This window comes from Mytilus galloprovincialis, chromosome 7 (assembly GCF_965363235.1).
Source record: "Mytilus galloprovincialis chromosome 7, xbMytGall1.hap1.1, whole genome shotgun sequence".
Taxonomy (NCBI): Eukaryota; Metazoa; Mollusca; class Bivalvia; order Mytilida; family Mytilidae; genus Mytilus; species Mytilus galloprovincialis.
Window position 1 is genome coordinate 84947042 of NC_134844.1, and position 19166 is coordinate 84966207.

General features: G+C 34.9%; 1 protein-coding gene across 1 annotated transcript in view; it reads right to left on the reverse strand.

Annotated features, from left to right (window-relative positions):
* LOC143084295 (uncharacterized) overlaps positions 1-19166 on the reverse strand; it is a 42597-nt gene that overhangs the window by 12655 nt on the left and 10776 nt on the right. Inside the window, exons 3-5 of the mRNA XM_076260706.1 lie at positions 17260-17416; positions 11504-13569; positions 10466-10899 (exon numbers count right to left, since the gene is read on the reverse strand). Of these exons, the coding sequence (XP_076116821.1) occupies positions 10466-10899; positions 11504-13569; positions 17260-17416 (2657 nt within the window). The remainder of the gene's footprint in view (positions 1-10465; positions 10900-11503; positions 13570-17259; positions 17417-19166) is intronic.

Here is a 19166-nt window from a genome sequence, read left to right on the forward strand (position 1 = left end):
ATGCCCAATCGTCTATAAGTTCCACTCGTGACACCGGAGAGACATCAAGAAAGGTCTACACATCCATGTCAATAATTGGGGGTCATCTTCCAGGCAGTAAATACATGTTTCAAGGCTTTATTCGGTGGATATACCTCAATTTTATCCTCAATGGCTTTCCTATCTTCTCGTATTTTTTCCTGTACTTTCTCCAGCAGTCGATCTTTCGACAGCTTGCTAACCCCTTTATATATACAGAGTCTATGATTTAGTTGAATTTTATGCACATTAAAAGTCCAGAGGGCTCGAATCCTCATTAAAGCGGTCTCAGGTAGGTTTTCACTATAATCATGTTTGTATCTACCTATTGAATAATTGTCTGTATAATATAAGAAAGATTGAGAAATCAGGGAGCTCTCATCATTGCCATGTGCCCTTTGTCCTAAAATTTTGACAATATGTAGCTAAAAAATGACAACCTAAACACGCCATAGATATCGAAGAGACATTATTCTGGGAAATCCTTCTAATACAACCTTTATATATATACAGTCTATGATTTAGTTGAATTTTATGCACATTAAAAGTCCTGGGGGCTCTAATCCTCATTTAAGCGGTCTCAGGTAGGTTTTCACTATATATTTTAAATATCCAACTAGCACTTTTGGCGCTCCGTAAACATGGAAAACAGGAAGTGTACCCAAATTCCTTTTAGTCACGTTTGTATCTACCTATTAACTAAATGTTTGCATATTATTAGAAAGATTGAGAGATCAGGGGACTTTCACCATTGCCCTGTGCAGTTTGTCCTAAAATTTTGACAATTTGTAGCTGAAAAGAGACAATTTTAGCCCTCCGTAGATATTGAAGATGACATTTTTTCTGCAAAATCCATCTAATACAACCTTTATATATACAGAGTCAATGATGTGCTTGAATTTAAAGGACATTAAAAGACCAGGGGGTCTCAATCTCATTAAAGCGGTCTCGGGTAGGTTTTCGCTATATATTTTGAATATTGGCACTTTGGGCGCTCCGTAAACATAAAAGACAAGAAGTGTACCCAAATTCCTTTTAGTCACGTTTTCATCCATATCCACAAGAGTTTCAAGTCCGTGGTTGAGGTGAAAATCTGGTTTCCCGAGTGAAAGTATCCCACGTTCTCATCATCTATTTTACCTGTTGGGTTAATCTTCACAAAGGTACAAAGCAGCACCACATTGATTTTTTTCTCCTTCAATGCCCAATCGTCTATAAGTTCCACTCGTGACACCGGAGAGACATCAAGAAAGGTCTGCACATCCATGTCAATAATTGGGGGTCATCTTCCAGGCAGTAAATACATGTTTCAAGGCTTTATTCGGTGGATATACCTCAATTTTATCCTCAATGGCTTTCCTATCTTCTCGTATTTTTTCCTGTACTTTCTCCAGCAGTCGATCTTTCGACAGCTTGCTAACCCCTATCAACCTATGTTATTTTGCCTGGGTGATAATCTTCTTCCTCGTCTAGGGTTGGGACGGCGCTAAAACTTAAAGTAAGTCTTCGTTTCGATCAACTCCCTTAACTGATCCTTCCTCATCCGGGAGTACCATCTGAGGTGGTTCATTTTGGCAATGAGTCTCAGGGCTTTGACATTTCAACAACTAATTCCATTTTAGCTATTAGATCCATGTCTTTATCCTAAGAATTAAAAAAATCAATTTAGATCAACCAAAACCACTATTAACTTTTTTTTTATATAAATATGGCCGATAGTTTTCTCGTTTGAATTGTACGTATATTGTCTTATCGGGGTCTTTTAAAGCGGACTATGCGATATGGGCGTTACTCATTGTTGAAGGCCGTACGGTTACCTATGGTTGTTAATGTCTGTGTCATTTTGGTTTCTTATGGACAGTTGTTTCATTGACAATCATACCACATTTTCTCTTTTATATATCCCCAATTGAATAGTTTTTAGACACGGTTTTCAATTTTTCGAACCTTCCGTCCTTATCAAAAAATATAAAAGTCGTGGTAATCATACCCGGTGTGCCTGGATTTATAATTCCATAGCTCACAATTTGCACAGTTTAATCGGTCTTTCTTTTTGTCCAGATGGTGGTCCACTGCTGGTTTAATCTCTCGCATCCCCAAGTGCGGATAGTTTTCCCCTTCCAGCACAAGGTTATAATGTTTGCCTACCTATCATGTACATGTCTGCATAATATTATAAAGATTGAGAGACTAAGGGCTCTCACCATTGCTCTGAGCCCCTTGTCCTAAAATTTTGACAATTTCTAGCTGAAAAGTGAACATCTAAGCCCTCTGTAGATATCGAAGACGACATTATTCTGGGAAATCCTTTTAACACAACCTTTATATATACAGAGTCTATGATTTAGTTGAATTTTATGCACATTAAAAGTCCAGAGGGCTCGAATCCTCATTTAAGCGGTCTCAGGTAGGTTTTCACTATAATCATGTTTGTATCTACCTATTGACTAATTGTCTGTATAATATAAGAAAGATTGAGAAATCAGGGAGCTCTCATCATTGCCATGTGCCCTTTGTCCTAAAATTTTGACAATATGTAGCTAAAAAATGACAACCTAAACACACCATAGATATCGAAGAGACATTATTCTGGGAAATCCTTCTAATACAACCTTTATATATATACAGTCTATGATTTAGTTGAATTTTATGCACATTAAAAGTCCTGGGGGCTCTAATCCTCATTTAAGCGGTCTCAGGAAGGTTTTCACTATATATTTTAAATATCCAACTGGCACTTTTGGCGCTCCGTAAACATGGAAAACAGGAAGTGTACCCAAATTCCTTTTAGTCACGTTTGTATCTACCTATTAACTAAATGTTTGCATATTATTGGAAAGATTGAGAGATCAGGGGACTTTCACCATTGCCCTGTGCAGTTTGTCCTTAAATTTTGACAATTTGTAGCTGAAAAGAGACAATTTTAGCCCTCCGTAGATATTGAAGATGACATTTTTTCTGCAAAATCCATCTAATACAACCTTTATATATACAGAGTCAATGATGTGCTTGAATTTAAAGGACATTAAAAGACCAGGGGGTCTCAATCTCATTAAAGCGGTCACGGGTAGGTTTTCGGTATATATTTTGAATATTGGCATTTTGGGCGCTCCGTAAACATAAAAGACAAGAAGTGTACCCAAATTCCTTTTAGTCACGTTTGTATCTACCTATTAATTAAATGTCTACATAATAATTGAAATATTGAGAGATCGGTGAGCTCTCACTATTCCCTGTGCCCTTTGTCCTAAATTTTGACACTTTTTGGCTAAAAAGTGACAATCTAAGCCCTCCGTAGATATTGAAGATGACGTTGTTCTGGAAAATCCATCTAATACAACCTTTTTATATATAGAGTCAATGATGTGGTTGAATTTGATGGACATGGTAAGACCAGGGGGTCTCAACCTACTTAAAGCGGTCCCGGGTAGGTTTTCACTATATATTTTGAATATACAATTGGCACATTGGGCGCTCCGTAAACATAAAAGATAAGAAGTGTACCCAAATTCCTTTTAGTCACTTTTGTATCTACCTATTGGCTAAATGTCTGCATAATAATAGAAAGACTGAGAGATCAGGGGGCTCTCACCATTACCCTGTGTCCTTTGTCCTAAAATTTTGACACTTTTTGGCTGAAAAGTGACAATCTAAGCCCTCCGTAGATATTGAAGATGACGTTATTCTGGAAAATCCATCTAATACAATCTTTATATATACAGAGTCAATGATGTGGTTGAATTTGATGGACATTGAAAGATCAGGGGGGTCTCAACCTCATTAAAGTGGTCTCGGGTAGGTTTTCGCTATATATTTTGAATATCCAACTGGCATTTTGGACGCCCCGTAAACATAAAAGACAGGACATGTACCAAAATTCCTTTTAGTCACGTTTGTATCTACCTATTAACTAAATGTCTGCATAATAATAGAAAGATTGAGAGATCATGGAGCTCTCATCATTACCTTGTGGTCTTTGTCCTAAATTTTGACACTTTTTGGCTAAAAAGAGACAATCTAAGCCCTCCGTAAATATTGTAGATGAAGTTATTCTGGAAAATCCATCTAATAAAACCTTTATATATACAGAGTCAATGATGTGGTTGAATTTGATGGACATTGAAAGACCAGGAGTTCTAAACCTAATTAAAGCGGTCTCGGGTAGGTTTTCGCTATATATTTTGAATATCCAACTGGCACTTTGGGCGCTCCGTAAACATAAAAGACAGAACGTGTACCCACATTCCTTTTAGTCACGTTTGTATCTACCTATTAACTAAATGTCTACATAATAATTGAAATATTGAGAGATCATGGGGCTCTCGCCATTACCCTGTGTCCTTTGTCCTAAATTTTGACACTTTTTGGCTAAAAAGTGACAATCTAAGCCCTCCGTAGATATTGAAGATGACGTTATTCTGGAAAATCCCTCTAATACAACCTTTATATATACAGAGTCAATGATGTGGTTGAATTTGATGGACATTGATAGACCAGGGGTTCTCAACCCAATTAAAGCGGTCTCGGGTAGGTTTTCGATATATATTTTGAATATCCAATTGGCACTTTGGGCGCTCCGTAAACATAAAAGACAGGAGGTGTATCCAAATTCCTTTTAGTCACGTTTGTATCTACCTATTGTCTGAATGTCTGCACAATAATAGAAAGATTGAGAGATCGTGGGGCTCTCACCATTACCCTGTGCCCTTTGTCCTAACATTTTGACACTTTTTGGCTAAAAAGTGACAATCTAAGCCCTCCGTAGATATTGAAGATGACGTTGTTCTGGAAAATCCATCTAATACAACCTTTTTATATATAGAGTCAATGATGTGGTTGAATTTGATGGACATGGTAAGACCAGGGGGTCTCAACCTACTTAAAGCGGTCCCGGGTAGGTTTTCACTATATATTTTGAATATACAATTGGCACATTGGGCGCTCCGTAAACATAAAAGATAAGAAGTGTACCCAAATTCCTTTTAGTCACTTTTGTATCTACCTATTGGCTAAATGTCTGCATAATAATAGAAAGACTGAGAGATCAGGGGCTCTCACCATTACCCTGTGTCCTTTGTCCTAAAATTTTGACACTTTTTGGCTGAAAAGTGACAATCTAAGCCCTCCGTAGATATTGTAGATGAAGTTATTCTGGAAAATCCATCTAATACAACCTTTATATATACAGAGTCAATGATGTGGTTGAATTTGATGGACATTGAAAGATCAGGGGGGTCTCAACCTCATTAAAGTGGTCTCGGGTAGGTTTTCGCTATATATTTTGAATATCCAACTGGCATTTTGGACGCTCCGTAAACATAAAAGACAGGACATGTACCAAAATTCCTTTTAATCACGTTTGTATCTACCTATTAACTAAATGTCTGCATAATAATAGAAAGATTGAGAGATCATGGAGCTCTCACCACTACCCTGTGGCCTTTGTCCTAAATTTTGACACTTTTTGGCTGAAAAGAGACAATCTAAGCCCTCCGTAGATATTGAAGATGACGTTATTCTGGAAAATCCCTCTAATACAACCTTACTTTATACAGAGTCAATGATGTGGTTGAATTTGATGGACATTGATAGACCAGGGGTTCTCAACCTAATTAAAGCGGCCTCGGGTAGGTTTTCGATATATATTTTGAATATCCAACTGGCACTTTGGGCGCTCCGTAAACATAAAAGACAGGAAGTGTATCCAAATTCCTTTTAGTCACGTTTGTATCTACCTATTGACTAAATGTCTGCACAATAATAGAAAGATTGATAGATCGCGGGGCTCTCACCATTACCCTGTGCCCTATGTCCTAAAATTTTGACACTTTTTGGCTGAAAAGTGACAATCTAAGCCCTCCGTAGATATTGTAGATGAAGTTATTCTGGAAAATCCATCTAATACAACCTTTATATATATAGAGTCAATGATGTGGTTGAATTTGATGGACATTGAAAGACCAGGGGGTCTAAACCTAATTAAAGCGGTCACGGGTAGGTTTTCGCTATATATTTTGAATATCCAACTGGCACTTTGGGCGCTTCGTAAACATAAAGAGAGGACGTGTACCCAAATTCCTTTAATACAACCTTACTTTTTTTTGCCGACCGTGCAAGGGCTGTATAGCCACTCAAGGTCGTTAAAAAGTTCCATTTGTTGTAATTCCTTTTAGTCACGTTTGTATCTACCTATTAAATAAATGTCTACATAATAATTGAAATATTGAGAGATCGTGGGGCTCTCACCATTACCCTGTGCCCTTTGTCCTAAATTTTGACACTTTTTGGCTAAAAAGTTACAATCTAAGCCCTCCGTAGATATTGAAGATGACGTTATTCTTGAAAATCCATCTAATACAACCTTTATATATACAGTCAATGATGTGGTTGAATTTTATGGACATGGTAAGACCAGGGGGTCTCAACCTAATTAAAGCAGTCAGGGTTGGTTTTCGATATATATTTTGAATATCCAATTGGCACTTTGGGCGCTCCGTAAACATAACAGACAGGAAGTGTACCCAAATTCCTTTTGTCAACGTGTGTATCTAGCTATTGACTAAATGTCTGCATAATAATAGAAAGATTGAGAGATCAGGGAGCTCTCACCATTACCCTACGCTCTTTGTCCTAAAATTTTGACACATTTTGGCTGAAAAGAGACACTCTAAGCCCTCCGTAGATATTGTAGATGAATTATTCTGGAAAATCCATCTAATGCAACCTTTATATATACAGTCAATGATGTGGTTGAATTTGATGGACAGTGAAAGATCAGGAGGTCTAAACCTAATTAAAGCGGTCTCGGGTAGGTTTTCGCTATATATTTTGAATATCCAACTGGCACTTTGGGCGCTCCGTAAACATAAAAGACAGAACGTGTACCCAAATTCCTTTTAGTCACGTTTGTATCTACCTATTTACTAAATGTCTGCATAATAATTGAAAGATTTAGATATTATGGAGCTCTCACCATTACCCTGTGCCCTTTTCATAAATTTTGACACTTTTTGGCTGAAAAGAGACAATCTAAGCCCTCCGTAGATATTGTAGATGACGTTATTCTGGAAAATCCATCTAATACAACCTTTATATATACAGAGTCAATGATGTGGTTGAATTTGATGGACATTGAAAGACCAGGAGGTCTAAACCTAATTAAAGCGGTCTCGGGTAGGTTTTCGCTATATATTTTGAATATCCAACTGGCACTTTGGGCGCTCCGTCAACATAAAAGACAGAACGTGTACCCAAATTTCTTTTAGCCACGTTTGTATCTACCTATTAACTAAATGTCTACATAATAATTGAAATGTTGAGAAATCGTAGGGCTCTCGCCATTACCCTGTATCCTTTGTCCTAAATTTTGACACCTTTTGGCTAAAAAGTGACAATCTAAGCCCTCCGTAGATATTGAAGATGACGTTATTCTGGAAAATCCATCTAATACAACCTTTATATATACAGTCAATGATGTGGTTGAATTTGATGGACAGTGAAAGACCAGGAGGTCTAAACCTAATTAAAGAGGTCTCGGGTAGGTTTTCGCTATATATTTTGAATATCCAACTGGCACTTTGGGCGCTCCGTAAACATAAAAGATAACAAGTGTACCCAAGTTCCTTTTAGTCACTTTTGTATCTACCTATTGGCTAAATGTCTGCATAATAATAGAAAGATTGAGAGATCAGGGGGCTCTCATCATTACCCTGTGTCCTTTGTCCTAAAATTTTGACACTTTTTGGCTGAAAAGTGACAATCTAAGCCGTCCGTAGATATTGTAGATGACGTTATTCTCAAAAATCCATCTAATACAACCTTTATATATACAGAGTCAATGATGTGGTTGAATTTGATGGACATTGAAAGACCAGGGGGTCTCAACCTAATTAAAAAGGTCTCGGGTAGGTTTTCGCTATATATTTTGAATATCCAACTGGCACTTTGGGCGCCCCGTAAACATAAAAGACAAAAGATATACCCAAATTCCTTTTAGTCACGTTTGTATCTACCTATTGACTAAATGTCTGCATAATAATAGAAAGATTGAGAGATCAGGGGGCTCTCACCATTACCCTGTGTCCTTTGTCCTAAATTTTGACACTTTTTGGCTAAAAAGTGACAATCTAAGCCCTCCGTAAATATTGAAGATGACGTTATTCTGGAAAATCCATCTAATACAACCTTTATATATACATGATATAGAGTCAATGATGTGGTTGAATTTGATGGACATTGAAAGACCAGTGGGTCTCAACCTCAATAAAGGAGTCTCGGTTGGGTTTTCGCTATATATTTGTAATATCCAATTGGCATTTTGGGCGCTCCGTAAACATAAAAGACAGGAAGTGTACCGAAATTCATTTTAGTCACGTTTGTATCTACCTATTGACTAAATGTCTGCATAATAATAGAAAGATTGAGAGATCAGGGGGCTCTCACCACTACCCTGTGCCCTTTGTCCTAAAATTTTGACACTTTTTGGCTGAAAAGTGACAGTCTAAGCCGTCCGTAGATATTGTAGATGACGTTATTCTGGAAAATTCATCTAATACAACCTTTATATATACAGAGTCAATAATGTGCTTGAATTTGATGGACATTGAAAGACCAGGGGGTCTCAACCTAATTAAAGCGGTCTCGGATAGGTTTTCACTACATATTTTGAATATACAACTGGCACTTTGGGCGCTCCGTACACATAAAAGACAGGAAATGTACCCAAATTCCTTTTAGACACGTTGTATCTACCTATTGACTAAATGTCTGCATAATAATAGAAAGACTGAGAGATCAGGGGCTCTCACCATTACCTTGTGCCCTTTGTTCAAAAATTTTGACAATATGTAGCTGAAAAGTGACAATCTAAGCCCTCCGTAGATATTGAAGATGACGTTATTATGGAAAATCCATCTAATACAATCTTTATATATACAGAGTCAATGATGTGATTGAATTTGATGGACAGTTGAAGACCAGGGGGGTCTCAACCTCATTAAAGCGGTCTCGGGTAGGTTTTCGCTATATATTTTGAATTTCCAACTGGCACTTTGGGCGCTCCGTAAACATAAAAGACAGGAAGTGTACCCAAATTCCTTAAAGTCACGTTTGTATCTACCTATTGACTAAATGTCTGCATAATAGAAAGATTGAGAGATCAGGGGGCTCTCACCATTACCCTGTGTCCTTTGTCCTAAAATTTTAACATATTGGCTGAAAAGTAGTTTTTTAGCTCACCTGGCCCGAAGGGCCAAGTGAGCTTTCTCATTACTTTACGTCCAGCGTCCAGTGTCCAGCGTCTGTCGACCTCGTCGTTAACCTTGAGAAAAATCTCCTCCTCTGAAAACACTGGGCCAAATTAAACCAAACTTGGCCACAATCATCATTAGGGTATCTAGTTTAAAAATGTGATTGGTGACCCGGCCATTCAACCAAGATGGCCGCCATGGCTAAAAACAGAACATAGGGGTAAAATGCAGTTTATGACTTATAACTAAAAAACCAAAGCTTTTAAAGCAAATCTGACATGGGGTAAAATTGTTAATTCGGTCAAGATCTATCTGCCTTTTAATTTTCAGATGAATTGGAATACTTGTTGTTGGGTTGCTGCCCCTGAATTGGTAATTTTAAGGAAATTTAGCCGTTTTTGGTTATTATCTTGAATATTATTATAGATAGAGATAAACTGTAAACAGCAATAATGTTCAGCAAAGTAAGATTTACAAATAAGTCAACATGACCAAACATGGTAAATCAACTAAGAAATATTAAAAATCTCCGAAAAAAATCTTAGACCAGATTTGATAACCTATTCGACAAAACATTTGTTTTGACAGATTTATTTTCTTCAAAATTCATAGAAAAACAATTTTGAGAAGAAAAATCAACATGATCACAGAAACGATATGATATATGTTACACAGAATTCAACATTGTCAAACAAAAACATTATCACTTTTATACTACAACTAGAAATGTACTGTTTACTATAATAATTACATGGTATATATATTCTGATCCAATAAAAACAAACACTACTAATGTTATCTTCTCTAGATCCTCAAGCAATATGAAATGATATCAGTGTCTTATATTTATTGAGAACACTCTGACATGAAAAGAATAGCTTTCTATATTTAATAGTGTGTGACGAACTTTTACAGCATATTATTTTGTTTTTTGTAAAACATGTACAATATTACAATGATTTTCTCTCCTCGCAATATCTAGGGGTGTTAGTCCTTCCCATTTAAGGTTAACGTCTGCATCATTCTTTAATAACAATTCAACAGTTTTTGTATGTCCATAAAAACAAGCTATAAATAAAGGAGACTCTCCTGTAATCTTACACTTATTAATGTCAGCCTTATTGGTTATTAACATCTGTACTACTTCAGTATGTCCATTCTGACAAGCCATGAACAGAGGTGATGTTCCATCAAAACACCTATTAATGTCAGCATAATTGGTTATTAACATCTGTACTACATCAGTATGTTCATTCTGACTAGCCATGAACAGAGGTGATGCTCCATCATTATCTCTACACTTATTAATGTCAGCATTATTGGTTATCAACATCTGTACTACTTCAGTATGTCCATTCGTACAAGCCATAAACAGAGGTGATGCTCCATCATTATCTCTACAATTATTAATGTCAGCATTATTGGTTATTAACATCTTTACTACTTCAGTATGTCCATTCTGACAAGCAATGTGCAGAGATGATACTCCAGTATCACTACACTTATTAATATCAGCATTATTGGTTATTAACATCTTTACTACTTCAGTATGTCCATTCTGACAAGCAATGTGCAGAGATGATGCTCCAGTATCACTACACTTATTAATGTCAGCATTATTGGTTATTAACATCTAAAATTAAAATTGAGAAAGGAAATGGTGAATATGTCAAAGCGACAACCACCCGACCATAGAGCAAACAACAGCCGAAGGCAACCAATGGGTCTTCAATGTAGCGAGAATTCCCGCACCCGTAGGTGTCCTTCAGCTGGCCCCTAAAATATGCATAATAGTACAGTGATAATGGACGTCATACTAAACTCCGAATTATACACAAGAAACTAAAATTTAAAATCATACAAGACTAACAAAGGCCAGAGGCTCCTGACTTGGGACAGGCGCAAAATTGCGGCGGGGTTAAACATGTTTATGAGATCTCAACCCTCCCCCTATACCTCTAGCCAATGTAGAAAAGTAAAAGAATAACAATACGCACATTAAAATTCAGTTCAAGAGAAGTCCGAGTCTGATGTCAAAAGATGTAACAAAAGAAAATAAATAAAATGACAATAATACATAAATAACAACAGACTACTAGCAGTTAACTGACATGCCAGCTCCAGACCTCAATTAAACTGATTGAAAGATTATGTCTTCATCATATGAATATCAGGTACAATCCCTCCCGTTAGGGGTTTAGTATCATACTATCATAAAATATATGAGAAGAACATACTACTTCAGTATGTCCTTCCTGACAAGCAATGTACAGAGGTGATGCTCCATCACCACAACACTTATTAATGTCAGCATTATTGGTTATTAACATCTGTACTACTTCAGTATGTCCATTCTGACAAGCAATGAACAGAGGTGATGCCCCAGTATCTTTACACTTATTAATGTCAGCATTATTGGTTATTAACATCTGTACTACTTCAGTATGTCCATTCTCACAAGCTATGAGCAGAGGTGATGCTCCAGTATCTTTACACTTATTAATGTCAGCATTATTGGTTATTAACATCTGTACTACTTCAGTATGTCCATTCTGACAAGCAATGAACAGAGGTGATGCCCCAGTATCTTTACACTTATTAATGTCAGCATTATTGGTTATTAACTTCTGTACTACTTCAGTATGTCCATTCTCACAAGCTATGAGCAGAGGTGATGCTCCAGTATCTTTACACTCATTAATGTCAGCATTATTGGTTATTAACATCTGTACTACTTCAGTATGTCCATTCTGACAAGCAATGAACAGAGGTGATGCCCCAGTATCTTTACACTTATTAATGTCAGCATTATTGGTTATTAACATCTGTACTACTTCAGTATGTCTATTCTGACAAGCCATGAACAGAGGTGATGCTCCATCATTATCTCTACACTTATTAATGTCAGCATTATTGGTTATTAACATCTTTACTACTTCAGTATGTCCTTCCTGACAAGCCATTAACAGAGGTGATACTCCATCATCACTACAATGGTTTACATTACCGATATAATGATGTAAACACCATGTAACCAGATCAATATCTCCTATATAAGAGCACTGTATTAATGAAGTTCTATTGCTTTTTGTGTCACATATACTAGCCAATTGTTCTTGTTGTGATATTTGTAATCCTTTTACATGTACAAGAAACCTATGTGTGAAGATAGGATCGTCCATATTGATATTACAGAAGACATCTGCTACCCTTCCTTTCAACCAGTCATCTACCAGTCTATTTATATATATTTGCTGATATCTTTCCGGTACAGTTATTATGAATTCATCTCTACTGCTTTCCTTTTCAAATAAAAACCTTTCGCGAATAAAAATATAAGAAGCATTTTTAATTAAACAATATATCATAGCACTGCCAAAGTAATAAGCAAGAAAGTCAAACAACTTGTCATGAATAGTTCTGTACACGTCATCATCCTTTCTGATAAACGTATGAGTTAGTGAATCTAGCTCATCACGAAGAACCAATCTAGATGTTCCTTTCACAACTTTACAAGCTTCATATGTGTTCTTTATAACTGTTTTGATATCTTTATCGACATCTTCTGTGAGCCATTCTTCTTTAATATGATTGTTAAACATGACGCACAGAGCAAGTGCACAGTATTTGACATGTGCTCCTTCTAGCTGTAATTTATCGATCTCTTCTTTGTAAACTGAAAATGGATTTTTAAAGAACTCTAACATTTTCAGTTTTGTGTTTTTGCTGTATAATTTGCATAAAAGAGGAAAACAGTCAAACATGTGATTAAATTCCGTGATTTTGGAAGCGTTTGTCTTCAAGTAAAGTTTAGCAATTAATTGTTTTTCTGTTTTTGATAAACGTAGATCCTCAGACAAAAGATTACATTCACAGGATTGATAAAATGACAAAGATTTCATTTTTTCATCTTTGTAAACCTGTAGTCTACAAGACATAATTAATTTAAACAGTTTCTTTTCAACTAATGATTTGATTTTTTCCATCTGTTTTTTCCAGCTTTCAAATTTCATAGGATTTATGGTATATGTCCCGCAAAAGTCATCAACAACAAACATGATTTGTTTACTTGGATTGTACCAATGGATAACATCTTCAGGATTTGTTACCGGTATGATCTCATAACTTTCTTGCATTTGAAGAGCAACATGACGCACCAACGAAGATTTTCCTGTTCCCGAACTTCCAGTGACAACAACGCAACCATTTTCTTTGATACGTTTTAATACACTCTTTGCTCCATTTGTTACTATAAACATTTTATCATCTTCTGCCCAAATTTCCAATTCCTCTTTAATTTGACCTTAAAATTAAAAAAAATAATATTTCTGTTAAATATTTACAGTTACTTTCAGACTGACTACTGTGACCTTGCCATAATTACCTATACTTTATAAAATTTACAAAATGTTTGTCTTGAGCTTACCTGATGAACGTTATTCCTACGTAAAAGAACTATGTTTCCGATCCAAACAATGTCTTGTCATAGAATTAACTTCAACAGAAATTTCAAGAACTAAAATTTTGGAAAACTTAAAAGTAAAACAGGTGGGTTTTTTTCATTCGTTGTTGTGTACAACTTGTTCTTGTGTTGTTCTATTGCATCACTGATTCAGGAAAGGGAAAGAATGCCCGCTCACCAAAATGTTTAATTATGCTACATTCTGTATATTCCTGTCCAAAGTCAGGAGCGTAGGTCAGTAGTTGTTCTTATACTTTATATCATACCTGTTTTTCGTTGTTGTATGTGCAAAAGTCATGCAGTTGTTTTTGTGTTTTTTTTTCTAATTTGAGCTTTTTTCTTTCAGTATTTGGTTTTGGCATTGTTACAGACTAAATAGGACCTAGTATTGTTAATGACTAATTCATTATGGTCTCTGGTGGATAGTTGTATCATTGGCAATCATACCACATCCATAACCTTATTTTATTTTAGATACAAGCCTTGGTCAACTTGGCCAGAGGGAGTTGGCACTTAAGTTTTAGCAAATGACTACAATTCACCAACCTAAAATTAAGGTGGTACTTAACACTTGTACTAAAATTAATTTGGCTAGTTTAATTTTCATAAAATTTTGTCAAAGTACTTACTTTGACCCTTTAACAAAAATATAAAAATTTCAAAAATTTTGAACCAACCGTTTTGTCAGAAAAATTACACTGGTTATATAGCAGTTTGACAAACACAAATTTTGATCATTGAGAAGCTTACTAATCCTTTTACAACACAACTTAATTAAAATGTTTAGGTGACTTTACAGAGTTATCTCCCGGTAGTGATAGGTACCACATTAATAATCAATCCTGAAAGTGACATTATTTGTCACTATGGTACAAGAGAAAAAAAAAGTTCCATAACTCCTTAAAAAATATCCAATTCAAATTGACAGTACAAAGTGATCAACAAAACATGATGGCAGCAAATGCTACCAAATATGAGATTTTTAATCAAGACGGACTCGAATAATTTATGTGCACAAGGCTTTATTGTCACAATACTAAAATATTCCCGCTGCTTGATACAAGCGTAAAGGCCGAACCCTGAACAGTTTAGGCAAGTATGGACACAATATTCAAACTTGATACAGCTCTGAATTTGGATTAAGATTATATATTCAACATAAAATATGTTTCTAACACCAAATGAATGTGGTCTAAGTACTTAAAAATGAAATTGGACAATTACTTGTTTTAGTTCAAAATCCTAAATCTAAATTCATTGTACGATTCGGCATATAAAAACCAGGTGCTCCGCAGGGCGCAGCTTTATACGACCGCAGAGGTCGAACCCTGAACAGTTGGGGCAAGTATGGACAAAACATTCAAGCGTGATACAGCTCTGAATTTGGATTGTGATCAAATTTTTGACATTACATGGTTTTTTTTTACACAAAACAAATGTCAAGATTTTACAAATCAATTAAAGATTTCTTCTTCAAACTTTTTTTAATCTAAAATTAAATAGTTGACCACAGCATAGGTTTCTGACACAGAATGAATGTGGTCTAATGAACTTAAAAGGTTTTTTTTTGCCTTTGAGCAATTCACTATGCTGTTGAATATTAATCCTCTCAAAAAAATGTTTGAAGAAATTTTCTTTTTATTTATGAAATCTGAAATGAGAAAAATTTAAACCCCCCCCCATCCCTTTTTTTTCACATCCCCGTTTCCCTTTTTCCAAAACTGATATCAATTCAAATTTCTAATGGAGTTTGCAACAATAACTACTCTTTTAAATACATCATAAAATATTAAAATGTAAAATAAAGTGCTTGTTATCACTGAATGGTAAAGATTGGTTGGTAGTAAAAGTGAGTATACATTGTTTATTGTATAAAACAATAAAAAAACCTTCATCAGCAACATTGGCAAATTTCCAATGAAGTTATTTACATAAAGTTATTGGCAAATAAAAATAGAAAATGACATCATAGTCATGTCTGGCAAATGTCCAACATACATTATCTAAAATCATTTTAGATAAGATAAGAAAAAAAAAGATTCATCAGCAACATTTTATATTGGCAAATTTCCAATGAAGTTATTTACATAAAGTTATTGGCAAATAAAAATAGAAAATGACATCATAGTCATGTCTGGCAAATTTCCAACATATATTATCAACTACTATTCTATACAAAGAAAGATAACTCCAATTGAAAATTAATTGCTATTGCACAATATTGTGCAATTATATATTTCTTGCTATTGTGCAATACTGTGCAATTGAAAATTTCTTGCTATTGCACAATACTTGATATGGAATCCTGATTTGGACCAACTTGAAAACTGGGCCCATAATCAAAAATCAAAGTACATATTTAGATAAAGCATCTCAAATAAGCCCAAGAATTTAATTTTTGTTAAAATCAAACTTAGTTTAATTTTGGACCCTTTGGACCTTAATGTAGACCAATTTGAAAACTGGACCAAAAATTAAGAATCTACATACGCAGTTAGATTTGGCATATCAAAGAACCCATTTATTCAATTTTTGATGAAATCAAACAAAGTTTAATTTTGGACCCCCATTTGGACCAACTTGAAAACTTGGCCAATAATTAAAAATCTAAGTACATTTTTAAATTCAGCATATCAAAGAACCCCATGGATTGAATTTTTGTTAAAATCAAACTAAGTTTAATTTTGGACCCTTTGGACCTTAATGTAGACCAATTTGAAAACGGGACCAAAAATTAAGAATCTACATACATAGTTAGATTCGGCATATCAAAGAACCCCAATTATTCAATTTTTGATGAAATCACACAAAGTTCAATTTTGGACCCTTTGGGCCCCTTATTCCTAAAATGTTAGGACCAAAACTCCCAAAATCAAACCCAACCTTCCTTTTATGGTCATAAACCTTGTGTTTAAATTTCATAGATTTCTATTAACTTATACTAAAGTTATGGTGCAAAAACCAAAAATAATGCTTATTTGGGCCCCTTTTTGGCCCCTAATTCATAAACTGTTGTGACCAACTCCAAAAATCAATCCCAACCTTCCTTTAGTGGTCATAAACCTTGGGTTAAAATTTCATTGATTTCTATTTACTTATACTAAAGTTATTGTGCGAAAACCATGAATAATGCTTATTTGGGCCCTTTTTTGGCCCTTAATTCCTAAACTGTTGGAACCAAAACTCCCAAAATCAATCCCAACTTTCCTTTTGTGGTCATAAACCTTGTGTCAAAATTTCATAGATTTCTATTCACTTTTACTAAAGTTAGAGTGCGAAAACTAAAAGTATTCGGACGACGACGACGACGACGCCAACGTGATAGCAATATACGACGAAAATTTTTTCAAATTTTGCGGACGAAAAATTTTTCAAATTTTGCGGGCGTATAAAAAGTGGTTGTTGATGGTTGTTGCCAGTCTGTTTTGTTTTGTTTGTTTCTATTGTTTTGTTATTATTTAGTTTGTTTTACATTTTGTCATGTCCAGGTCTGTTATAGCTGCTTTTACAGGTTGACAATAAAACACATACCTCTGATGTTCAATGGAATTGGACGTCTATATTCTTCCATCTCTTTCTGTAATTGTTTGATTTCCAGCATAATTTCCTGATTTGACTGATCTAAGATTTTAACCTTTAACTCTTGGCACTCTTGATTCATTGGCTGACCACCTAATCTACTTACAGCCTACAAATAGATTTGATTTAAAACATTATACTAGTAAACAATCAAAATGCCATTAGCTAAAGTCAACAGTACCTGACATACTGGTAATTCTATCATGTGGTTTGAGTTATCCAGTGAAAATGGCACTTAATGTTCTCATGTTTCAATCACAGTGTCAAAACTACCCATGAAGAATATTGAACTCATTGGTGCTATTTACAGTATGGTCAAAGTCCATCAAAACACAGGTAAATGTAAGCTTTATTTTAACTTGCATGCAATTGTAGAATATAAGAACACAAACATGTACATGTATAACTATTATCTATTGAGAGATATAAAACATGTTCTACAACTGTTCTATAGATTAATGGTTAAATTTTGTAGATTTGTATTTGTCCAAAAGAGGGACAAAAGATACCAAAGGGACAGTCAAACTCATAAATCTAAAACAAACTGACAACGCCATGGCTAAAAATGAAAAAGACACAGAAAAACAATAGTAAACATGACACAACATAGATGGACTGATCATCAGGATAAAGCTATTGCCGAATGTGACATAAATTGTCACTAAAAGTATGGAAATCCAAAGACAAAAGGAAAAACATGTACATGGTAATTACAAAATGTGTCATGTGTCATTTTTCAACCAAACAAACTCATTATAGATAACAGAGTTGTATTGTGTTTGTCAGATGAGTGTAACTTTCGTCTTCAAAATACTCATGCAAAGAGACGCATCAATCAAAAAATTAAAATACGAAGTCGAAGTGCATTGTTGAGAAACCCCAAAATCTGACAATTTTTGTCAAATACAGCTGAGGTCATCTATTTATGGGATGGAACATTCATAGTATTTTGAAATATTCATAGGTTTTGAAACTGTATAACTAGTACATGTATAACTCTATCACTAATATTTTTTTATAACAGAGACATACTTGTAATTTTATACATTGCTCGATTTGGGATATTTTTCATATGCCAAAATCTTAATTTTCCCTTGATACGGACCATGATCATTGAAATTATGTATTATGTATTTTGAAATATGATAGTCCCTTAAGTCGAAGTGTATGTAATAAAACTACACAACAGATTTTTTTTAAATTTCACATATGAATTCTGCTTGTAAAGTTACACCAGAGAATAAAATAAAAAGAGGGGGTAGCCGTTGAAATTAACAGCATGACACTCAAAAAATACAAAGGATATATAGGGGAAATCATCAAAATTAGCAGATATCTTTACATTTATCAAGATTTTCTATTTTGTTGGTCAACAGAATTTAAAAAAACAAGAGTGCACACGCTGAAATGTCTCGCCTTCTATATATTATGTTGATAGTCCTAAGTATAAAGCTAAGCTTTATTACAACTGTCACATAAACTTAACATTAATCAAGATAACTTAACAGAGACCAATGAACCTTGAAAATGAGGTCAAGGTCAGATGAACCATGCCAGGCAGACATGTACAGCTAACAATGCTTCTATACAACATATATAGTTGACACATGACTTATAGTTTAAGAAAAATAGACCAAAACACAAAAACTTAACACTGTACAATGAACCGTGAAAATGAGGTCAAGGTCAAATAAAACCTGCGCGACTGACATAAAGATCATAAAATATTTCCATACAACAAATATAGTAGACCTATTGCATATAGTATGAGAAAAACAGACCAAAACACAAAAATTTAACTATAACCACTGAACCATAAAAATGAGGTCAAGGTCAGATGACACCTGCCAGTTGGACAT